The sequence below is a fragment of the Plecotus auritus genome (genome assembly GCF_963455305.1).
Source record: "Plecotus auritus genome assembly, chromosome: 6".
In the NCBI taxonomy this organism is placed as follows: domain Eukaryota; kingdom Metazoa; phylum Chordata; class Mammalia; order Chiroptera; family Vespertilionidae; genus Plecotus; species Plecotus auritus.
This window is the reverse complement of record NC_137773.1, coordinates 22,897,768-22,923,054: the sequence shown is the minus strand read 5'-3', so window position 1 is coordinate 22,923,054 and position 25,287 is coordinate 22,897,768. Positions and strand designations below refer to the sequence as shown.

The 25,287-nt window shown below is 45.4% G+C and overlaps 1 protein-coding gene across 6 annotated transcripts in view; it reads left to right on the top strand.

The window, feature by feature from the left end:
- Positions 1 to 2,006: 2,006 nt before the first annotated feature.
- The window catches only part of ABLIM3 (actin binding LIM protein family member 3), a 99,069-nt gene continuing 75,788 nt past the window's right edge, over positions 2,007 to 25,287 (top strand). For 3 of the 6 annotated variants that reach the window (XM_080675927.1, XM_080675925.1, XM_080675924.1), the window contains exon 1: positions 2,076 to 2,213. In XM_080675927.1, the coding sequence (XP_080532053.1) occupies positions 2,090 to 2,213 (124 nt within the window). In that variant the 5' untranslated portion in view covers positions 2,076 to 2,089. Of the gene's footprint in view, positions 2,214 to 2,533; positions 2,712 to 25,287 lie in introns of those variants that run through there. The other 3 variants (XR_013960970.1, XM_080675926.1, XR_013960971.1) reach the window with 3 other exon arrangements.

Here is a 25,287-nt window from a genome sequence, read left to right as displayed (position 1 = left end):
ATGAAACTGGGACTGAAAATCCCAGTTTCTGAATGTGCTGGAAGCCGTTCCTAGCCTCTGAACCAGGCCATCATTGGATTTACCTAATATTCTTGCTTTACTTGGTCAATTATTGTCTATCCCCTGCCCCCTCCAAAATAAAACTTATGCTCCAGGAGGGCCTGGTCCTTGTCTGTCCCATTCACCACTATATCCCCAGTAGCTAGAATAGGGCTTAGCACAAAGCAAATATTCAATAAATGATTGCTGGATGAATGAATGAATACTAACCTTTTATTTGACTTTGTCTTATAATTGGAAAATTTCTGAACACTAAAGCTTTGGATGATAACTACATATGTTCACTGAACAGTCTTGTTCATTTTACATATTTATATTTAACTTACCTAAACTTTCTCCCAGAAAAAATATACCTTTTACCAAGCATTGGCACCTAGCAAGTTGAACACAACAGGAGAATCAAATAAGGAAGCCCAATTTTTGGAATGATTTAAATATTTATTAATCACTTACTATATTTTCACAGCAATTCTAGGCCTCTGCCCTTTTCAGTAGCAAACAGTAGTCTGTGAATCATCTGGGACACTTGTTTAAAATGCAGAGCAACTACTCAGAAGCTTGAGAATCTGCATTTTTACAGATATCTCGTGTAGTTGTTACACTAACAAAACTCTGAGAACCACTGTGAGTAGGTTTAGGGTTATCTTCTTCCCCCCCCCCCCCCCCCCGCATTGAAAACAAATCCTATTAAGCTACCAAAATGTGTTTCAAATCTACTGACCCTTCAATTTCTCTGAAGATACTTTAATTGCTATCACATCTTGGTGTTTTTTTCACCATGTGGTATTTACCTAAATGGTATTCTTTCCAAGTTTTAAGAGGGTGGCTACCTACCCCCTGTCATCCCAGACTCTGGTGCAATGAGTCATTCTCACATGGGACCAAGCTAGAAAGGAGAAGACCCTGTCCAGTTCTGCCACCAGTCGCTATGCGTCCTCTGGCAGGTAGCTCAGCCTTTCTGACCCACTGTTTCCTTGTCTATAAGTTGGGGTGTGAGTGTTCACAGCTTTTTGATTCAACACATGATCTAACTGGAGTCATTCCATAGACAGGGATCATGTGTCTTCTCGGTCTTGTTTTTCTACACTCAAAAGTCATGCTTCTGTGGTCATGAATTCCATTCAGGAAATAACAAGGAATGTAAAGAACCCCACCCCACTGAATTACTCATGACCCCAAAAAATCAGAATATAGGTTTCTCTAATAAACACCCAGGTGAACTAATTACAAAAACTAAACTAAACAAAAACTCTTTGGATAAGAGCTAGTTGGCCATACAATAACTGGGTGGACCTGTGAGATTGAGTCATGTGGCCACATACCAGCTGTTTGCCTCAGACAGGGAAGTGTTTCAAGGTGGGGGTTCCTAGAACTTCCACTCTGAGGGCTGCACAATATTAGATCTAGAAGAGCCCTGGAGTGTCTGTCAACAAATACTTATTGATACCTACTGTGTGCTAGGCACTGTTCTAGGTATTGAGGGTCCCATAGGAAACCCTCCTGACAAGACCCATACTTTCATGGTGCTAATATTTTAGTGGGGAAGAGAGAGAATAAACAATTGTAACAAATGAACCAGAGACATGGGGCATTAAGAGGGAGATAGTAACATAAGTTAGGAGGCTGGGAGAATCCCACAATGTCTCATTTGCTTGTCCAGCTGCTCCCTTCCACACAGGAGGAGGACCAGCCAGAGACAGCAGTGACCCGGTCAAGACCAAGCTGGACTGAAGCAGAGTTGGAAGTGAAACCGGTCTTCCTACAAAGCCAATCTCTTCTTCACAGCCTCTCCCAATATTACTTTATTTCCCGGTCATCTAGCCCTAAGACCCAGGGAGGGAAACAAGAGCTCAAGCACTCCCTTGTTGGCCCCAAGGCACAAGGGTCCCCTTAGTCATCCCATTACACCCCAGGACCCTGAGAGAAGCCCAGGTGGGGCGGGGCCTGAATACGGGTCGGCGTGTCCAGCAGGTGGCAGCAGCGAGCGGCCGCGCCCCCTGCACTGCCACCCCGCGAGCCCGCATCATGGATGTTGAGCTCTCCTATTTCGCTTTGCTCGCCTTGGAATTCGAGACCCCAGACGAGAAACAGGATTCATGAACCGGTCGCAGGGGCCCGGGCAGGGGCCTCTGGCTCCCGACGCTGGCCGAAAGGTGGGTCCGGGGGCGGGTCACTGCTCTCCGAAGCCGGGCGGGGACGCACTGCCCAGAGGAGCCGGCTCTCCGCGCGCTGCCCCCGCCCTGCCTCCCTGTGGTCCACACCCCCTTTGGGCTCCCGAGCTGCTGGGCTGGAGTAGTTGGGGGTGCGTGCGATCAGGCGCCGCCAGCCCTGCTTCTGCCTCTGATTCGGGTCCGAGGGCAGCAAGAGCGGGACACCAAGACCCGGGCACCCGTCTTCTGCTCGCCTCCTCTTCCTCCCTGCTCTCACCTGCGCCTCTTAGTCCACTCGCCTTCAAGGCCAGGGGTTACAGCGCAGACTGAGAGGGGACAGCAGAGGGAGAGAGAGCACCTGAGGATACAGAGCTGGCACTGGACTGCCTTTTCACCCCCAGGTGATGAGTGAGGTCGGAAGATCGGAAGATTTTAAAAGCAACCAGGGCCTCCGTACTGAATGAAAGACCCAGTGCAAAGGCATCACCATGAACACGAGCAGTAAGTGGGTCCTCCTCTCCTTTGCCATGGGAACAGGGTGGGGGCGGGAGGTGCAGGAGCCTGCGCCAGGGCTGCCTGGAAGGAGGAAGGAAACCTGGCATCTGGGTGGACACATGGCCCCCAGACTCCTTCGTGGTCCTTTCTGTGCTCTCCCGCAGAGAAACGGGGTCTGGTTTTCCGTGATCATTTTGCCAATGTTTTAGCTGCAGGCAGCGCCACTTGCCTCTGCAAGGAAGGCTGCCTGTCTCCTTCTAGCAATGCCTGGGAAGGCCTCCGAAGCAGTCGTGTGGCCATTGTCTGACTGTGGGGGCTCTGAGGAGACCTCTCTCCACACAGCTGGAAAGCCAGGGGAGAGCTCGGCTGGTCCTGGAGCTGGGAGGAGCAGGGAGGCTGGCCCTCAGTGGGTGGGTCTGGGGATTGTAAAATATCCCTCTCCTGAGTGCCTGCAGCCCCGTGGGCCCGGAGCTGCTTTCTCCACCTAGCTGTAGGCTGTTTAGCCATGCCCAGAAGGAGAGAAAGAGACAAGCCCTTTGGCCAAGGCCTCTAACATGCCAGAGGCAACAACTGCTTTGCAGAGCCAGGACCAGACATTTTGCTACTAGGCTGGGCCCCAGTTGTTGAGAAATGCAGCCAGAAATACAAAGAGGCCCAGTCCATTTCTTATCACTGTAGTCCCTTAGACCATGGGCACCCGCTGTGGCACCACCCTGAAGGGGAGGGCTGGGTCAAGTCCCCCTCCTGCTCCCTCATCAGCTGAGCTTGCTGGGTCATTCCAGCAGCAGGTGGGGTTATTAACCGGGGGACCCCTAGGAACATTCACTTCCTTGGGTCTCTGACTTGCCCATCAGTCTCCTTTCTGGATCCCAGATTGTCTGTAAAAGGAGAGGGGTTGAATTAGAGACCCTTCAAATATAAGAATCTACAAGTTTCTTCTAAAAAAGCTAGAGCTGAGCAGCAATACCAGGAAAATCAGAACCTTCTGAGACTGTGTCCAGATCAAACCCACTGTTCCCTCACCTTCCCTCCATTTCCAGGCTGTTGGCAAGGAGGAACGGAAAAGAGCGAAAACCACTGTGATGGAAATGAAATATTTCTTTACTATGTGTTTGTATGACTTCTCTCTGCTGCCTCCCATTGTGTGTTACATGGCTGCGCGAAGCAAGCGAGCGAGGCTGGACTCGCTTTGCCTCTTTCAGCCAAAGAATGTGCCTCTTGGTTTTGCCAGCCTGGAACGGTGCTTTGGCTTCACACCAGGCTCAGGGAAAGGGCAAAATTCTGTAGACCCGATCACTTAGTGGGCCACATGTCTGCATCTGGTGCTTTCAGGCAAATAAAGATGTGAACAGCCTGTCACTTACCACTGTCTCTAGCAAAAACTGTATTTATCAGAGTCCTTTCTCACTAAATGACGAACAGAAAGAGGGCTCACCTTTTTTTTCAAGGAGCTAAGAAATAAGGTAAAATAAGCCACTGACCCTGCCCTTTTCTCTCTCTCTGGAATTGTAAGGAATTCTTGTCCTGTTAGCAACACTGGGTATTCTTGAAGGAATGAAACAGAGATTTTACTTAAAAAAAAGAAAAAAGAAAAAGAGATAATGACAAATAGAGTTGAAACTGCAGAAGATGAGGACTGACAAAAATGTCATTCTAGACACTTTTTCTAAGTCAGGAGATTAGTGGAAAATAAACAGAGCAGAGTGATTTGGGCAGCCTAGAGGTCTCTGAAGTCCCCATAAGAGGAAGTGCTCCCTGGGCAGCACTGTAGAGAGACTGGCTCAAGGCTCAGGGGCTGGGCTCCATCATCTCTGAGGCTCCTCCCAGCCCTGAGCCTGCAGGTGGAGAGAGCAGAAATCAGACCTCTCTGGAGTGAAGGTGTGGCAGGGTCCTAAGGACACAGAACAGGGTGTGGACAGGACATCTCTGGGGCAACCTGATCTAAGCAAAAATGCTCTCCCCTTTGCGATGTGACATTCTTAACTTAATCCTCATGCCTGAAATTAAGCCTGAGAGAAACTCAGCTTTTCTTTCACTTCCGTTTCCTGGGTCTTCACTCTCCCCCAGCCATTGTGCTAAGCATTTCACCTGCACAAGCACCCCAAACTCTCACACCCAACCCGTGGGATTGCATTATTACTCCCATCTTATAGGTGAAATCTTCTAAAGGTTTACAATATCTTCTTCAAGTCATGGAATTAATAGTTGGATTATGAACGGTTCTTGGATGCATGATAGTTTGACAGTGCATACTGTTCCTAATCCATGGTTCAAGGTCACCACCGAAGTGGGAGCAAAGCATGAGCATATTATTGAGTCCTAATCACTTCATCTGGGGAAGAGGAGGGGCTGCAGTCTTGGGACAGTGTGTAAGAGCTGACAGAGCTTGGTCCCTGGAATCGGGTGGTCCTGGGTTCCAGTTCTCCTTTTTCATTTATTAGCTGTGATCCACAGCATGGTTGTCCCATCCACAAAATGGGAATGACAGGCCCTCCCTCGGTGTGGAATGGAGATACACGTTAATGTGTTGTGTAAAATTCAGAATGTGGAGCCTTGGGCATGGCTGGCATCATGTCAGTGATGGTGGTCAGCCTGTTGTCGTCACTGCAGTGGCTGTTTTGGCAGTTGCCACTGTTGGCTTTATGACATTAGCAAGCATTATGACAATATGATCACTCAACCTCTCGGACGTTATACCGTCATCCTAAATTGACAGGAGTCCCAGAAGTGTGATTTTCAGGATTACACTGGATTATGAGAAAAATGCTTTGCAAACATATGTATATTGTTTTTATCAATAAGAAACACATGTCTTAGGTGGCAAAACGGGGGAGTGTTCACTCAGCGACACCTTAGTGTGCATTCTTGCTTCATTTTTGTGCATTTTCCTTTCTTCTGAAATCCAGCTGAGCTTCAGGACAGGAATTTGAGAGAAAGGGGTAATTTTGGAGATGATGGAGTGGGTGGTGGTTCAGACCCGCAGAATGTAACAGGTGGGGTTTGGCCCTCAGAGCCAATAGGGAGGGAAAGGAGAGCTCCCTGCAGGGAGAAGACAGCAAAGGCATGAGCAGGACATGCAGGGCTCAGGAACCCTGAGCTAACACTGAGACAGCACACTCAAAGAGCTTCAGTGGAAGGAAAGGGAAAACAGCAATTGCCTCTACCTTGGCCTCTGTTGGGTCTATCTCCAGCCTTTCCTTGCCCTGGCCTGTGCCCAACTTAATTCCAATGATCTGTCATTTGTCCCTGACCTACTGAGGCAGCCCACTAACTGGTTTCCCGTCATCCACTCCAGCCCCTTCCATTCTCCCCATCCACCCTCTACATCACACACTGCTTAAAATTCTGATCCTGCCCTGGCTGGTGTGGCTCAGTTGGTTGGAGCTTCATCCTGTGCACCAGGAGGTCTCAGGTTAGATTCCTGGTCAGGGCACATACCTAGGTTTTGGGTTCGGGGCGCGAACTGGAGGCAACCAATCAATGTGTCTCTCTCACATTGATGTTTCTCTCTCTCTCCCTCCTCCATCTCTAAAATTAATTTTTTACAAATGCTCATTGCTCTTAAGATGTGAGAGGAAACCCCTCAGTGAGACCTGCAGGTCCCAAGTGGCCTGGCCCGGCCTTGCTCACAGCCTGTCTCATCCACACTGCACCAGTCTCCATGTTCCCATCCCATATACCTCCTTCTGTTCCCTCTAGCGCCTGCTCCTCTGTCCACTCCCCCCTCACCCCAGCTGGTCTCCTCACCATCCTGAGCTGCGGAAGCCCTCCCAACTCCCCAGCCCAGCTAGCATCCCCCTGATGTGCACTCTCCATGCACTTCGGTCCTATTCCTTCAGAGCCTTGAGTATGTCATCACACACTCATCCAGGTCATTTTCCTGAACCACACAGCAAGGAGGGAGCTGACCCCAGATCCCTTGCTCTCACAAAACTCTAGAGCCATGTGAGCACCACCATCTGAAGTGCATATTCTTAGGCAACAGTAAGTTTTTGGTTATCCCCTGTCAGTGTCTCCCATTCCCATGTTAGCCCAGGATTTCCAAAGCCTCTAGGTCCAAAGCGAGGGGAGACTGTTGACCCCAGAATGCCAGAGGCCCGAGCACCAGAGTCATTTTTGTGTCCCATAAAATGCTGTGTTCTTTACTTGGGTTGGAACTCCCAGAGCTCCTGAAATCTATGGCTTTCCTTGGTACAAAACCCAGCGCTGGCTCGTCCTTGAGTTGAAGCATCATGCACACCATATACAAGGGTGCCTAGAGCCATCATCACCTTCCTCCTGCCCTCAGACCTCTTCCTGGGTCTCTATCATGGACTGGCATGTCAACAAGTTTTGTTGAAGAGAGAGTATTGAGGGGTCATACAACCCTCACAAAGATGTCATGGGATAAGCAACACCATCTTGGGGTGGTAAGAACCTGAGCTCTGAATTATAGATTCCCAAGTTCAAATGCAAAACCTTTGGTGTGCTCTCTCTGTGATCTTGGGCAGGATAGATCTTGTCTCTGAGCCTGGATTTTATCGTATGTAAAATGTGAGCAGTGATGCCAATGTACAGGGTTGTTGTGAGGATTAAGTGAAATAACATGAGAAACGCATTGGCACTGAGTCTCAGGGAAGGAACTGAACCCGAAATTGAGTTGGCTGCTGAGTAGAGCAAAGTTCTGTAATGATGATACCATCAGAGCCAACCCCCCTCTGGTTGAAAATTAGCCTGTTTTGCTGGGAGTGTTGTAGCCACCACCAGGTTCTGTCCATAGGAAAGCCATAGCTTTCAGGAGGATTATTAACCTGCTGTTGTATATGGCATGGTTGTAAAGGGCAATGCAGGAAGTTAGGATCCTAGGTGAGAGATAATTACACTAGTTCAGAAAAAGTCTGAGGGCCAAGATTTTGATGGCTGTAAGTATAGAAATAAGGGGAAAGATCCTTTAGAAAATAAAGCCTGTGTGGTATAACACCCGATTGAGTTAATAGGATGAAGGAGAAGAAGAGTCTATCTGTTAGGGTCCTGGCAGGGAACAGATGGGCAATTTGAAGGGAGCTAAATAGAAGGTGTCTTTGCAAGTGTGCAAGAAGGGTGTAGAGAAATAAATGAGGAGAAGCAAGGATGGTCCAGTACCAGGAGGATAGTAACAGCAGCTCATTACCACTCATATCACAACTGTCCCCAGGCCTGATGGGCAAAAAATAACAAATAAAGGAACCCAGAGACCCAGCACACTATAGGGTAAGAACTGCCTGGCAGGAGCTGTGGCCCCTGGCTCCCAAAAGGCAGCCAGTCCATGCATGGCAACCCACGGATCTCCTACAGTGCTCCCCATTGGCTCAATCCAACCAAGAGCCAGAGAGCAAGGAAGGCAGTTGAAGGGCACATCATGGCAGCCTCCCACGGTACACTGCAGGGGAGAGAAGGGAGCAGAGTGAATATGGAGAGGCAGGGAGTTCAGAACTAAAGTTATGCAGCACAAGGAGCATGATGACCTTCCTCTGCTGATGTCTTGACCATGTCAGGAACTCTAAGAATTCCTTGAGAAAATGTGCTTTCACAAATACAAGCACATAGGATGCCCTCTAAAAAAAGTCTATATTTGCAAAACAGATAAAATATGGATGACTGTATGCTTTATAAGGACAGAGACTTTAAAAACACAACAACAGTGCTTCCCAAATGAAACCATAGTTGACAAATGATTACTTGAGGCTAAGGGGGGTGAGAGGAATAATGTAAGGAACAATTGAAAAACCATACAACAATATGATGACTATAACACATCTCTGCAAATCACAATGTGATTTTAAGAGTAGTTGTATTGCATAAAGGAAGTGATATCAATTCTGAACTCCAGCTTTCCTATCTGGCAAAAGCTTTATCTTGCTGAGATAACATCTGCCGTGGTGAATGGTCAACAACTGGCTGATACCCAACATTAGCCAGATACCATTGTAAAAGAACAGAAAACAACTAGAAGTATATAAGCATCTTTGCCAATTAAATTGTTCTCCTGTAGCTCTTAAGGGCACAGAATGGAACTAAATAGCTGGATTCATATTCCAGTTCTGCCCTTTACTTGCTGTGTGACCTTGGGCAAGTCACTTACCTCCTCTGTACCTCAGCTCTTCATCTCTAATGATAATCACAGGGAATATAATAATAGTACCTCTCTCACAGAGTTGTTATAAAGAATAAATAAGTTAATAGTTGTGAATTGCTTAAAACAGTGCCTGGCATATAACAAGTGTCTATAAAACAAATAAAAATAGTGTATATTAATTTTCTAGAGCTGCCAAAACAAAGTACTGCAAACTGGGAGGCTTAAAAAACAGAAATGTATTACCTCACAGTTCTGGAAGCTAAAAGTCCAAAAGCAAGGTTTCAGCAGGGTTGGTTCTCTCTGAGGGCCAGGAGAAAAATTCTGTTCCAGGCCTCTCTCCTTGGTCTATGGGAAATGCAGGTGACCCCAGGGTGCCAGAGGCCCTGAGCATCAAAGCCGATTCTGTGTCCAATAAATGCTGTGCTTCTCACATAGTCGGAACACCCAGAGCTCCTGAAAGGTATTGCTTTCCTAGGCACAAAACCCAGGGCTGGCTCATCCTTGAGGTTGAAACATCATGCGTACCATGTACAATGGGCCAAGATCCATCCTCTCTCATTTCATCAGCTTCCTCCTGTCCTCAGGCCCCTTCTTTGGTCTTGTCCCTTTCTCTCTTCACATTATTTTCCCATTATGTGTGTTTCTGTGTCCATATTTCCCCTTTTGATAAGGATACCAGTGGTATTGGATTAGGGCCCACCCTAATGACTTTGTTTTAACTTGCTTACCTTTGTAAAGACCCTATTTCCAAATAAGGTCACATTTGGGGGTTCTATGGATTAGGACTCCAAAATATAAATTTAGGGTACACAATTCTAGCCATAACATAGTATTTGTTAAGTAAATGACCCCCCAGGATAAGATTTTGTTGTGGATTGGTTTCCCCTGAATATCGGCTATTCCCCAGGGCTAGTGATAGTTTATTATAAAAACGCATGTCACAAAGGTTATCTGCCTACTCTTGATGTTTAAACCCTAATTTCACCACCTCTGGGAACCTGAAGGGAAGAGTTCACATGTAGGAGGTCCCCAGTGGCTTGGTAGTCCCCAGTTGGTCTGTCTGCAGAAAACACACACTCCCCACCTGACCCTCCGTTCAGATCATTATGCACAACTGTCACATCTCATAATGTAACGGAATGAACAGTCATGGTACTGATTTTCAATCTGCCTAGTTTCTGGGAATGTCCAATACGGGGAATAAGAATTGGTTTACTCATTTGTTCACTCAACAAATATTTACTGGCCAACCTCTGCACTGGGCCTGATGCTGGGCACACAGCAGTAAACATAACAGACATGGCCCTTGCCTTCACAGATCAAACAGGGCCAGCTGGTGACCAGCATGATAGGACATGTTGTAATTGCCCTACACCCGGTTTTCAATGAATTTGAATCATCTACCAACACTGGGAAATCAAAATTAGGATTTATAGCTTCTCTGAAAGAAACAACTGGAAGGTCTTGCATCCCTGGCTCCTTTTTCCTGTGTGACAATAGTCAGTCAGTCGGATTGCTGTTTTCAGTGGTGCGGGTACTGGTCTCCAGTGTGCCACCATTGCCACCACTTCCTGTTAACTTGCACAAGAGCAGCTGAATGTTTTTATGTTACCTTGCTGCTGTAAGCATTTGAATTGTTAAACCCTGTCTAGTAGAGATCCATGTAACATCAAACACGGAGAAGTGTATCTTCACACAGAGATGTGGAAACTGCAGCATATCTGTTAATTATTATGAAAGGAAGTCCTGTCTGGAGTTAGCAATTGATTAACACTGCCATGCTATTAAGGTCCTCTTGAAGTGAGCAAAACCCTACTGCATGTCCTTATTTCCCCAGCTGAGCTATTCCCAGGAGGGAGATATCATATCCTGTTGGATACAGTTGGGCAAACAACGTCCCGCCCCATCTCCCAGAGGTCAGTTTTGTTTCCAGGGGAACCTAGTAGTAGGGGTTGAGGCACAGACCGAAGGAAGGAAATTCTGGATAATTGGTTCCAGCTCTGGGCACCTTTTCCAGCCCAAAGGAAGGTGCCCTGGGCGGCTGAACTGTTCCAGAGGCTGTTCGGGCATAGAGGACATGCTTGGTGCAGCTGAGGACATCAAGTCAACAGCTGGAGCTCCGTAACAGTAAGGGCAGTTTATACACCCACCCAGCTAAGGAGTGGTTACTGAAAGGCCACTCACTGACCCCCATATGGCTACTCAAAACCTCTCCTCTGTCAAATTGGCGTTCTCCTGCTTGAGAAAGAAAGGTGAGAAAGTAGATAATGCCAACCTCATTTCTTCAGTTGAGGGCTGATTTTCTTCAGGGTAGCAAATAATTCATAGAAAGCAGAGCACCATGCCTGGCAAGTAGTAGGTGCTCAAAAGATAGTTGATGAATTAATTTATTCATGCAAAGCTTGCTCTCTTTTTCTTTACAATGAAGACTTCTCTAGCTCTAGACTCATCCTCCTGACTATCTGCTAAGTTGCCCACCTGGGTATTCCAATGTATTTCAGCCTAAATTTTAATAAACTTACATAAACCTACAGTTTAATAAACTTACTCTTTAAAGAGAATAAAGGGGGAAAACTGCTTCAACTTTTTGGTTCCAGTTGATTGCTAGAACCTCCATCCACCCACTCACCTAAATTAGTAATTAGAAAGTAGGCCTTGTGCATTCCCTTCTCTCACTCTCCCACGTTCAGTCTGTGACCACATCTGGTCATTATACCTCTCCAAAATGACCTGAAATCGTCCCCTCCTCAGCTGCCACGACTTCCCAGTGTTGTTGACAACAGGCACAGCCACTGGAGTGAGAGTTGGGTGGGGGAGGGGTGGGTGGATCTCAAGTTTGGCAGGAAGGAATGGAGCCATGTGGGCTGCTGGACAATGTGATTCCAGGCTGCATGGGCAGGAAGAGGTAGCACTGCTCCACAGAACCCTGATTAGGCTGTGTCTGAAGCATTGTGTTCAAGGGTGGACAGGGATCATGGGGAGCATGCCTGGGAAAGAGCAGCCACAACAGTGGAAGAACTCGAACATGCCAGGGACAGGGCATTGAAGGGGCAGTAGGGAGATGCCAGAGCCAGCCCCTCACCTTGGTTTTGTGTTCGCCTCGGAGTACGGGTGGTCCCTTGACAATTTCACACGATGCTATTGGATTGCCTCCTGGAACACAGAAGTCTCTAGCCTCTTTCCTAAGTGTGTCACCAAGCAGACAAGGGGTCCAGACAGCCTCCACTTTGCCGCCCTGTTGCTCCCAGTGCTGTGCTTGCTGCTATGTTCTCCTGCAATAGCCCCACCCCCTCTCCTGGCAGAATTCCACGCTCCACTGCCTGTATCATTTCCAAAGCTTCTTCCTCGCATCTGCTTAATTTTGTGCAAAGCACAGGTCTTTCTCCGTGGGCTGTTATCTCTTGCCCTCACCAGCACCATCAAGGCCAATGAAACAACTGCGTTGCAATAGTCAAACGGCACAATTGATCTATTTTAAGCACCTGAAGTACCCTCCAACAAGTGCCAGTCTTCCCACAGCATGCTGCTGTCGGTGTGCAGGGGTGGGGCAGCTGGAGGTCTGTCCCTGCTTTGTAAAATCCGGGAAAACAGCCCAGAGATCTGGATCCTGCCTGTCCAAGGATGATATAAGGCAACCAAAAAATTAGATATTTTCACAGTCAGCGTGTGCTATTTTGGAAGGAGAATTGCCTATCATGCCAGGATTATATGATACAGGAACCTCAAATGACCATAAATCCCTCTTTCAAAGGAGAGAGACAGAGCCTGGGCCCATGACATGTAGGGAGAAGGGACGTGGGAGGGAGCATTTTTGGAACAAAGAGAAGCCCAACCCACATCTGAGATGCCTTAGCCTCAGATCAATTTTTTTCCTCCTCCTAATCAAGAGACATTCTTTTCCAAGTATAGCCTATCTGAGTGTAAATGTTTTACGTGTATTATTTTTTAATCCTTGCAACAATCCTACCTGGGCGTTGCCTGCATTCTGCATCTAAGGAAGGTCCCCATGTTATGTTGGTTCACACCATTCTTCATAGAACTTGCCACAGTTGGTAACTGTTTTATCCAATAGCTTGTTTTCTTCATTTCTGTCTATTATCCCCTTCTGACAATAAGCCACATGATGGCTCTGTGACAGACCTGTCTTTTTTGTTCACTGCTGAGTCCTCCAAACACATCCTAGTGCTTCACACAGAGTGATGATTGCTAATAACAGTTTACATTTGCTGAACATTTACTGTGTACCTGGCACAGCGCTAAGCTTTTCGCAGACATAAACTCACTTGACCCTGCAAAGTCCTAGGAGGTAGACACTAATATCCTCATTTTTACAAAGGAGGAAACTGAGGCTCAGAGAAGTCATTAATCCCAAATCTCACATTTAATAGGTAACAAAGCCTAATAAATAGGTGAATAGATGAATTTAAGGAGGAACATTATATTCCATTTTGCATAAAAGGGAAATGAGCTTCAAAGGCAAAGTCACCTGGCCACGGTCACTCGAGCTAGAAAGTGGTGGGGGCAGGTGTTTGCAATCATGTCTATCCTATTCTGAGGCCTCCCTTCACCCCTTCCTTCTTCCTCCTTTTCACTGTCTCTCCCCATTTTACTGTGATAAAGGTCATCCTGTTGGATGTCCCAGCCCTGCTTTCCCATTCACTGGGGCAATGACACAAATCCCCGTGCTGTGTATGGTGGCGATGTGCCAGGCACTGTGAGATAAGAGATGCACAGGACAGGGAGCATGACCTCCGACTGCCTCCTTCCAGCATCACCGAGGAACAGAGGAAGCCATCATGGGTGTTGAGGGAAAAGTGAAGAGGAAGACAGGCCAAATGCCTTTGGAAAACCTGGGGGATACTGCATGGAGAAGACCTTGAGGAATGAATAAACTTCTGTTAGGTGGAGCAGAAGGGCAGGAAGGGGCATTCCAGATGGGCTTATTCACTCTTCTCCCAGGCAAGCATTCCACAAAGCCTTGTTGCACAACGTCTGCATCCTGGGCTCTTGGGTGGGGTAGAGGGCTAAATAAACAGATACAGAGTGTTTGGGGACATGTCAGGAAGTCCAGCTTGTCTACACTCTGTAGCGGCTGAGTAGGTGGAAAGTGAGGAAATAAGGCTGGGGAGTTGGTGAGGATCAGATCTTTGAGAGTTTTAAATGCCAGGCTGGAGAGTATTTGTTACAGTCTATGGCCAATGAGAACCTGACCAGAGCTGTGCATTATTTAGGACCATCTCCCCGGCAACACATACCTGCTGGATCCGAGAGCCCAGAGGCAGGGAAGGGCAGGCTAAGTGCAGTGGTGCCCGTGGGAGAGGGGAGGCGTGGGCTGCCGAAAGGATGGCAGTGGTTCCATAGCCCACTGTGCATTCATGTCGGCATTGCCACCCTTATGCCCACAGGTGAACCTGTTATCTGATTCTGATTTCTGGGGCTGTGAGAACTGATACTTTGAAAACTAGGTTACTGACCAAATTGAGATGCTTAGATAGTGTATTAGATAAGCACTGGAGCTGTGGAGTCAGACTGCCTGGGTTCAAATTCCAGCTCAGCCACTTACTAGCTGCGCAGCCTCCAGAGACTCGCTTTACCCCCAAAGCTCTCATTTCCTCTCAAGACGGGAATATTTGGGGAGCACTGAGTGAGGGGTTGGACACAAAATGCTTAGCACAGTGCTTGGCACATAGAAAACAATAATGTTTAATAGTGGTAAAGTAATGAAATACATTTGTGCTGGGAAAACCCCCTTTACATATACAAATTAATCAACACCTGGTACTGTTATGATAGAGGCACTTCTTGATATTCCATTGGGAGAGGGGACTATGTATTGATAGCCCAGGACTTCTTTTAGCTAGCATTTAAGGAGTGCTTCTTTTACATCAGACTGTATTCTAAACTTTCCATGAGTTGTTTCTTTTGATCATAGGCATGAATCAGAGGTGAAATTAATGTCGTAGAGAACATTCTTAATTGAGTAGAAAGCATGTCAGACTAGACCAGGATTGACACACTTTTTTCTGTAAAGGGCCAGATAGTAAATATTTTGAGCTTTGTAGCCCATACAGTCTCCATAGCAATGAAAGCAGTCCCAGATGGTGTGTCCTCAAATGGACGGGGCTGCGATCTAATCAGAATTTACTTACAAAAAGAAAGAAAGAGAGTGATTTGGTCCATGGGCCCAAGTTTGCTGACCCCTATACTACATGACCTCCAAGATATCTTCCAATTTTGACATTCCAATGCAAAATGATGGCACAAAAATGCCTAATCCTTATTTAGTTCATCTTTGTAACTACAAGGGGAGTTTACCTCAAATATAATAGAGAAGATGCACTGGAAGTACAGACGCAGAAAGGACTGTCTAAAGCTGTCTCTTTTCTGTTTGCTGCCTTCATATTTGGCACACCCCGTAATTCACACTCTGGTGTTGTATGACTTTTCTCAAGTGGCCACCAAATGCCAGCTGCACAGACTGCCCTGGAATCTGTTCAGTAGCCAGCTCCTGGGCTGCAGAGAATGACACTCAGGCCAGAGACTCTCCCCGCTGGGCAAATACAGACATTCCAGGCTAGCGCTTCAATGCCCAGAGCAAAGCCTCCTCCTGCTTTGCTCCCCATTCACATTTCCTACTCAAGGCCCACATTCCCTTATAATGCAATACAGTGCTGTGTTGTCTGTCCATTATGTTTTATCATCCCTCCTTCTGATTCTTTGCAAGAACTCCTCTCAATTCCTTGTATTACTAATGGGCTGTCCATTGTGATGTTCTCCACCTCCCCCAGGGATGGCATATGACCTAGACTAGCCAACCAGAGTTTCCTATCTACCTTAACCACAACGATTAGTTCATCAGTAGACACTAACCCAAGAGACACCTGCCAGAGTGTTTCCTGAAATTGGGTAAGAAGATACTGGGAAGGAGAAGTACTCATTCGACTGAGGTTGCTGAGCTGAGGAGATGAGGGTGGGGGATACTGGTGGCCATCCTTGTCTAGAAGAAGCTGTCTGAAAATAGAGAAAGTCAGCTCTCTGGCCATGTAGTATAAAGCCCCTGCATCCAGCCAGACTTGAGGCCAGAGGCTACCCACCATCCCCACCCCAGACATCCTGGTTGTAAGAACAACAAAAACCTTCCCTTTTTGCTTACACTGGTTTCAGTTGGATTCTAACTAAGGTACATTTTTTAGCTGTTCTTGACATTGGCAATTACCTCCTACAACCACCCACATCTATCAGAATCCTAGCCATCTTTAGGCTAAAAGACACTTCCACTCCAGCTTTCTCAGATCCACCCCTGAAGTGATTGTATGACCTCTTCTGAAGTCCCTGGCCCTTGTTTAAAACATTCTTATGCTTCCGCTCATTTGCTATAAGTCAACATGGTTTATTCATGTGCATTTCCTAGCACTCCTCTTGTAGAGCATAGTATATTTGCTCCCCAACTGCAAGCCACAAACCACTGGGGAACCAGAGGATTATTGCTGAAGCTTACAAATCCATGTGTGCACCAAGCTTCAAATGCATAACATTCTGTCAAATGCATGGGTTTGGGAAAAATCAATATGGCAAGAAGCTGCCATAACTATTACTTAAATGCAATGCCGATATAGAGAGGTTAACAAATATCCTCGACATTAAAAAGGAGTCTTCAAATGATCTGAATGTGGCTACATGGATGTTTACATATATAAAGTATCTGAGCTTTACCCTTAAAATTTGGGTACTTGTCTCTATGCAAGTTATGCCACAATAAAAAGTAAAATCTAAAATAAAAATAAAGGAGTCCTCATACTTGACAAGTCCATTCATCACTAATCAACACACAGAAATTAATTTTAGATAGAACATAGACCTAAATAAACTAAAGCTTCTAAGAGAAAATACAGGAGAATATCTCATGACCGTGAGAGAGGCAATGACTTCTTAGAACACTCAAAGCAGCAAAAATGGGCAAGAAGTTCTAACAGATACTTCACAAAAGAACATATGCAAATGGTCAATAAGCACACAAAAAGTGCTCAAAGTCATTAGTCATCAGGGAATTGCAAATCAAAACCACCTTTTTACTCCCACCAAAATGGCTAAAATTCCTCATACATTGTGGTGGGAATGTAAAATGGTACAACTTTGGAAAACTGTGAGTTTCTTAACAACTCATCAATCACCTACCTAGGATCCAGCAACTCTTCTAGGTATTTACCCTTGAGAGATGAAAACGTATATCTTGCAAAAAGATTTGTGCAAGAATGTTCCTGGCAGCTTACTTCATAACATCCCAAAGCTGGAAACAACCAGATGTTCATCTATAGACAAATGCATAAACAAAGTGTGGTACATTTACACAATGGAATACTACTGAGCAAACAAATGAACCAAATGTTGGTACATGCCACAGCATGAATGAATCTCAAAAGCATGCTGGGTGAAAGAAGCCAGACAAACAAGAGCATACTGTATGATTCCATTATATGAAGTTCAAGAACAGACAAAACTAATCTATATGGATGGAAACCATAACAGAGTTTGCCTCTGGTTGTGGGGAGCTGTGATTGATTGCAAAAGGTGGCAGCAAATTATCCGGAGTGATGGAAATGTACCCTATCTTGATTGAGATGTTGTTTACATGGGTTTATATATTTGTCTAAACTCATTGTAATTATAATCTATATATTTCATTATTCATTAGAAAGAGGGAGAGAGAGAAAGACCCTTTAAAAGATTCCTAGACTGAGGAGAAACCAAGATGGCAGCATAGGTAAACACCTAAACTGCTGCCTCGCACAACAATTTCAAAACTACAACTAAAAGACCAAATGGACATCATCCAGAACCACAGGAAAGCTGGCTGAGTGGAATTCTACAACTAGAAGGAAAGAGAAAAGCACACAGAGACTCAGAGGAGTTGCAAAAGGCTGAGGTATGGAGACGCGCACGGAGAGGACTGACTGCTGAGTGCGCGGCTGGCTTTCTCAAGCGGGAGGGAGACAGAAGCTCCCAACTGCACTGAACTCCAGTTCCAGGCGAGACTCTGGAAACCCAGACTCATTCTGGGAGAAACTGGACTGTCTGGCAGCAGGTGAAATTTGAGGGCAGCTTTCTCTCAGAGGTGCTTGCAGCGATAACCGAGGGACACTGAGACCCAGAGGCCTCATAGGGCAGGGCTGACAGGAAGCCAAGGCTGTATGCTCTGCCCTGAGACTTCACCCCATCCAAGCTGAGCACAGAGGCTTTTGTAATTTTGCAAGTCTTGTCTCAAAAGGATGTCTCCAGCACAGTTCTCCCAGCATAGACACAGCTGATCCTCACAGCCAATTGGCCTGGAGATCAATTCCTCCCAGTGATACCAACAACAATCAAGACTTAACTACAACAAGGCTGTGCACACAGTCCACAAAGGGGTGCACCAAGAGTGTCCACCTCAAGTAACTGGGGAGGCTGAGCCACTGGGCCCTTAGGACACCTAGCACACAAAGCTACTCTACCAACTCAGGGAAGCAGCAAAAATGTGGAGACAAAGAAACAAATCACAAATGAAAGAAATGGAGGAAAGCAAACGACTGGATATAGAGTTCAAAACCATGGTTATAAGGTTTTTCAAGAATTTCCTAGAAAAGGCCAATAAATTTAGCAAGACCCTCGAGGATATGAAAAAAGACCAACTAGAAATTAAACATACACTGACTGAAATAAAAAAATATTATACAGAGATCTAACAGCAGACTAGAGGATTGCAAGAATCAAGTCAAAGATTTGAAATACAAAGAAGCAAAAAACACTCAACCAGAAAAGCAAAAAGAAAAAAGAATCCAAAAATTTGAAGATAGTGTAAGGAGCCTCTGGGACAACCTCAAACATACCAACATCCAAATTATGGGGGTGCCAGAAGAAGAGAGAGAGTAAGATACTGAAAACCTATTTGAAGAAATAATGACAGAAAACTTCCCCTACCTGGTGAAAGAAATAGACTTACAAGTCCAGGAAGCACAGAGAACCCCAAACAAAAGGAATCCAAAGAGGACCACACCAAGACACATCATAATTAAAATGCCAAGAGCAAAAGACAAAGGGAGAATATTAAAAGCAGCAAGAGAAAAACAGTTAATTACCTACAAGGGAGCACCCATACGATTGTCAGCTGTTTTCTCAACAGAAACTATGCAGGCCAGACAGGAGTGGCAAGAAATATTCAAAGTGATGAATAGCAAGAACCTACAACCAAGATTACTCTACCCAGCAAAGCTATCATTCAGAATTGAAGGTCAGATAAAGAACTTCACAGATAAGAAAAAGCTAAAGGAGTTCATCACCACCAAACCAGTATTATATGAAATGCTGAAAGGTATTCTTTAAGAAGAGGAAGAAGAAGAAAAAGGTAAAGATAAAAATTATGTACAACAAATATATATCTATCAACAAGTGAATCTAAAAATCAAGTGAATAAAAAATCTGATGAACAGAATAAACTGGTGAATATAATAGAATCAGGGGCATAGAAAGGGAGTGGACTGACAATTCTCCAGGGGAAAGGGTTGTGGGGGGTGCGGGAAGAGGCTGGACAAAAATCGTATACCTATGGATGAGGACAGTGCAGGGGAGGTAAGGGCAGAGGGTGGGGTGGGAACTGGATGGAGGGGAGCTATGGGGGGGGGGGAAAGAGGAACAAATGTAATAATCTGAACAATAAAAATTTATTAAATTAAATAAATAATAAAAAAATAAATAAAAGATTCCTAGGCTTAGAAACAGAAGATTGACTCCAAATCACAGCTCTCCTACTAACTCTGTGATATCTGCTAGTATCCTCATCAATTCAATGGGTGCATCCTGTCAGCCTTGCTTACCTCAAAGGGCTGTTTCAACTATAACAACACCTGGGAACGTGCTTGGTAAACGTTTGAGCATTGTACATTTCAAAAGCCTCCTCTCCAACTTATTTCGTTCAGGTCTCTCCCTGGCCTTGATATTGCAGCTACACTAGCCTCCTTGAGCTCACCATAGGCTTTCTAGCCTCAAGGCCCTTGTACATGCTGTTTCTCCACCTACACTGCTCTTGCCTCTGGTCTTCCATGACTGTCTTCCTTTCCTTTTTGTAGTTTCAGATGAAATGTTTTACTTTCAGATTGTCTGTCCCCACCCCTTATTCTGTTCCTTCATTCTACTTGTCACAGTTTTATTATCTGTTTATTTTTTTTATTTATTTACTTACTACGTATCTTTCCCACAGAATTGTAAACTACCAAATGAGCAGAAAATGCTTCTTTTTTTTTTATTTACCAATGTACCCCCCAGTCCTTAGCACATAGAAATCAGCCAGTAAATATTGCCAAATAGATAACTGCGCCAATGAACTTGAGCTTTAGTGCATAAACTCTATCTGTTTGTGCTGACTTGGCACTTTCTGCTTGGAGCAGATCTTCCCTGGGGCTTGCTGGGTGCTAGAAAAGTGACACCAGAATAATGTTGGTGCCACTGTAGCGTGCTCACTCAGGAAAAGCTTTCTGTGTCAAGGGACTCAGGGCAACTTTAGGATATCCTGTCCTTAGGAAGGCTGGGACACCTTCTATGTGTAGCTATGCTTTATGGTCCCTCTGTTGGGATGTAGCCTGGGGGTTCTGCATCTTTCTCTAGGTTAAGAAGAAGCTGAAGCACAAACAGTCTAACTACCTAACACACAGGACTTGTCCTCCATCTCTAGGGCCCTCCACATCCATGCTCAGCACAGGGCCCAAGAGCAAGTGTAATGAATGCCTGTGTCTACATCCATCAACTTATTCGGCACTTTTCAGACCTCTGACCCATTTTGGGGAGCTTTTCGGCCTAATCCCCTTCCTCTCTCTCCCTCTAATAATCAAACCCCCTTTTTGGCAGGAAGGGGTTCTGGATCTGAACACCCTCAGTGAGGCCATTTCTCGCCATGGAGTCAGCCCCAGGCCAAGCAACCACTCCTGAGCCCAGGGCACCTGGCATCACCCACAGCTAATCCTATCTGCAAGAACTCTGAAACCTTCTGTTTTAGAACTGGAATGTGTTGGCTGAACTGGATTATTTTGGCTTCATGACGTCAGTGCTATGGGGAAGTGCTCTTTGGCAGCAGCAAAGTCCACTGAGGGTATGAACTTAGGGAATGCTCTGGTGAAAATGTAAGGGGCTTTGAAATAGGGAAGATGTGTGTCCCTCCCCTCACCTACATCTTCCAAAGCCAAAATTATGTTTTCTCTCTACCTTGCTGTCTCCCTTGAAATCCATATTCCTTTCAACAGATAATGTCAATAAGCCCTTTATGTGAGTAGGATTTGGGGCTACTGTTTCTCATCCGAGAATCTGTCCTGTGCCAATGAGTTTGGGCCTCTGGCCCACGTGTTAATTATTGTACCAGGGTTCCCAGAGTCGACTGGGGACAGAATGCTTCTTTGGCTAGAAGAGAGGTATTCTGGTAGGATTTTTTTTAAAAGCATTAATCTAGCTTAGAGAGGCTGTGAGAGTGAAAATGCTTGTATGCTTCATTGATGTTTGCTCCCTCTTGTCTGAGCTCTTAACTGGGGCTTGAAAATCAAATGGTAATGAATCTCTTGGGATACTGTGAACTCATATCGGCAATAATCATTTTTTGCTGACATTAGTCCCAGGAAATAATAATAATATTTCAGGATGCAAAATGGCGGCAAGGATGTCTAGTGGTGTGTGTTAGCGGAGAAAAGAAAGTTCCCTGAACTAGGTGTGAGAAGGGGTGTGTTGGAGTCGGGCACCTCTTCAGTTCCCTAACCCTCAGTTTTGTCATCTGTAAAACAGGAAGAGTGTCATCTGGCCTGACTCAGATGTTTAATGTCAATTAAATCAGGCAATGAATGAAAAAGCCTTTGAATTGGCCTCTGTTCTGCCAGTTTTAAGTAGATGCCTTCTTCTCTTGGCTATTCTTTGAGAGAGAAGCATATATTTGAATTGTGTGTTTTTTATTACTTCTGGTTGCTGCCTATGTCTCTTCATTAAAATTTAATATAATTCTACACAGAAATTGAGCACAAGGCAAATCCAGCTTTATTTGGGTTATAGGTAAATGGGGCAAGGTAGAAAGAGTCAGTTCATCATGAATCTAGTATCCTTTGGTTAAGTTGTCCTGATTTCAAGTACTTCGATCCATTGTTAGGTCATGTGTCCAACCATGCATTTTAGTATCTCATTCAGAAAGTGTGCTCTCTATAATTAAATGGTGATAAAAAGATATACAGAACAGTGAGCATAGGACAGAGGATTTGCTCCTCTCTTTGTGTCTGGAAGGACAGTGAGCAACCCAGACGAAAAAGAAAGAATCCTTTCATCATGCCCATCAGAGCAGGTGACGTGTTTTGGCCGACAGGTCCAGAATTTCACCCTTCAGCTCCTTTTACAATTCCCAGGTGAATGGTGCCTGTCACCAGGATCCGCCAGGTCTAGTTTGGGAAGAACACCCTGCAGACAGCTCGGTCAATGCTCTGACACTTTTCAGCTGCTCCTTAGACAGTTTCTACCAATGACTAACGAGAGGAAGGCAGTGGGGCCTGAGTAGTCGGGACTTCTTCCTGGGGAAAGCCGTCTGCCTCAGCATGCATTTTCCAGGACAGGTAACACATCTGAACGTAGAAGGGCCTCTGGCATGTCTGTGTGAAATGGGAATCTCCCAGTGTTGAGAGGGAGCAGGGTGTGTTTGAGGGAAAAGAAAGAAAGCCACTGTGGCTGTCATCTACTGCTGGTAGGGAGGTGGGTCTGAGATGAGTTGGGGTGGGGGGTTGTCTGGGAGAGGCCATGCAGGGCCTCAGAGACCATGACAAGGAGTCTGGCTTTGTCCCAAGAGCAAAGTGAAACCACTGAATGGTGTTAAATGCCTCTGGAGGAGGTGGGATCAGGATCAAGCATCATCGGATTTGCATCATCAGCTTTGCATTTTGGAAGCATCACTCTGGTTACTGTGTGGAGAAAGAGAGGGAAAAGGAGGCCAGTTAGGACCTGTTGGGATCCCCCAGGCATAAGATGATAAGACTGAGACTAGGGGTAGGTGGTACAGGACATCTTCTGCTTGAGGGGTATTGCATGGTATTGATTCCCTGCAGCTCTTATACCCTTTGTACTACTTAAAATAATGATCTCCCTGACCAGTTTGACTCAGTGCATAGAGCATAGGCCTGCGGACTGAAGGGTCCCAGGTTCGATTCCGGTCAAGGGCATGTACCTTGGTTGCAGGCACATCCCCAGTAGGGGGTGTGCAGGAGGCAGCTGATTGATATTTCTCTCTCATCAATGTTTCTAACTCTCTATCCCTCTCCCTTCCTCTCTGTAAAAAATCAATAAAATATATTTTAAAAAATAATAATGATCTGGCATCTATGTTAGTTTGCTAGGACTGCCACACAAAATACCACTCATGGGTGGCTTAAGCAACCGAAATTTATTTTATGATAGTTCTTGAGGCTAAAAGTCTGAGATCAAGGTGTCAGCAGGGCTGGTTTTTTCTGAGGCCTCTCTCCTTGGCTTCTAGATGATCATCTTCTCCCTATGTCTTCATGTGGCCTTCCCTCTGTGCATGTCTGTGTCCTGATCTCCTCTCCTTATAATGACAGCAGTCTTATTGGATAGCAGCTCACCTTAATGTCCTCATTTTAATTTAGTCATCTCTTTAAAAACCCTGTCTCCAAATACAGTCACATTCTGATTCCCAGCATACTTTTTTTCTTGGATATTCTATAAAGGGTATTTAGATAACCTTCAGCATTTTTTTCTTTTCTTTTAATCCTTGCCTGAGGATATGTTTTTATTGATTCTTTTAGATAGAGAGGAAGGGTGAAGGAGAGAGAGAGATTGGTTGCCTCCCATATGCGCCCCGTTCAAGGAACAAACCCACAGCCTAGGCACATGCCCACAATCTTTTGGTATATGGGACAATGCTCCAACCACAATTTGTTATTGTCCACCCCCACCCTCTCCACACATACACCTAGTAACCACATTATGAATAGGAAAAGTTGCATAACCATTTGATGAATTTCATTTTGGTTTTGGTCTTCCACCAGATGTTGAACTTGACACTTGACTGTGTTGTGATTTCTATTTCAGTGTGGTTTAGCCACAGAAATTTCCTGTACTGGTTACTTCTTGGGAGCAAGTCTATTTCATTTGCCTTCCTTGTGGGCACAAGAAATACCTGTTGTAGGAAACAGCTGTCAAGTTATCCTGACCAAAAACTTAACTCCTCATTTCATCCCATGAGTGTGTCTAAATGTTTGTTTAATGCCCACAAGAATACTCCAGGGTACGTAAACATGAGTAGCATCCCTCCTCAAGTAATTTACAATCTGCTAGGGAAATAAAGTAAGCACAAAAGTGACGATATTATTACACTATACTCTAGGTCAGTGTGGCTTTCAAAACGTGGTATCCAGACCAGCTGCATTAGTATCACCTGGGAACTCAGCCCCACTCAGACCTACTGAATCAGGAACTCAGGGGAGGGGGGGAGCCTAGCAATCTGTGTTTTGACATCCTGGGATTCTGATGCATGCTCAAGTTTGAGAGCCACTGCTTAGTCATAAGAAGTACATGTCCTGACGTTTTAAAAAGAAAGAGAGCTCATATGTGGAGGGGAGTGAGGGGAGAGACCCGGATATATTTCTAGAAGTATGTTTCATACAAGATAGGCCTTGAGGAGTGGGTTGGATTTTGATGTTTATATATAGATGATCATATTTACTACAGTTGCCATCTGCATGTTTATGTATTGCTTTTGCAGACGTAATTAACAGCCTGGACTCTAACTTGAAAGATCTGCTAGCTGTCCTTCTTTGCATTTTAACTGGCTCAGTGTGAGTTGAGGCTTCCACCAACATATGCTCAGTTATAGAACTGGTATTTATGGTTGGAGGCATTTTGTTGGTGAATACTTTCCCTCAAAACATTGCTTGAATTGGACGATGGAGATTCTACCTCTGTATCCTGAGACAAATCAGGCCAAAGCATCCTTGAATGTCATAGTGGGTAGGGATATCTAGTCTAATAACCCAGCCACATGATGCCTGAGCTGGCCTTGAAAGCTGGGTGGCATCAGGACACTCAGCATAGACACATACTTCTGCTCCACGGTGAATAATTCTATAGCACATGTGGGCAAATTATGTCTCAAAGGCCAGTTCTGGCCCACTGCCTATCTTTGTAAATAAAGTTATATTGGAACACAATCATGCCCATTCATTTTCATATTGTCTATGGCTGTGTTTGTACTACCATAGAACATTTTAATCCCCGCCTTAAGACTTTGTAGAAACTCTTAAATTGCAAGTGACCAAAACTCAATTCAAACTACTCAAGTTAAACAGGAATCTATTGGCTTCTGGACCTTTGAAGCCAAGGAAAGTCTGGGTGGAGCAGCTCCTCTTGAGACCCAGATGGACTGTCTTCTCTATGTGTGCTGTTCTAGTCGGTAATGTCTACCCACCTCCTGTTTCTGAGCTCTCCTCC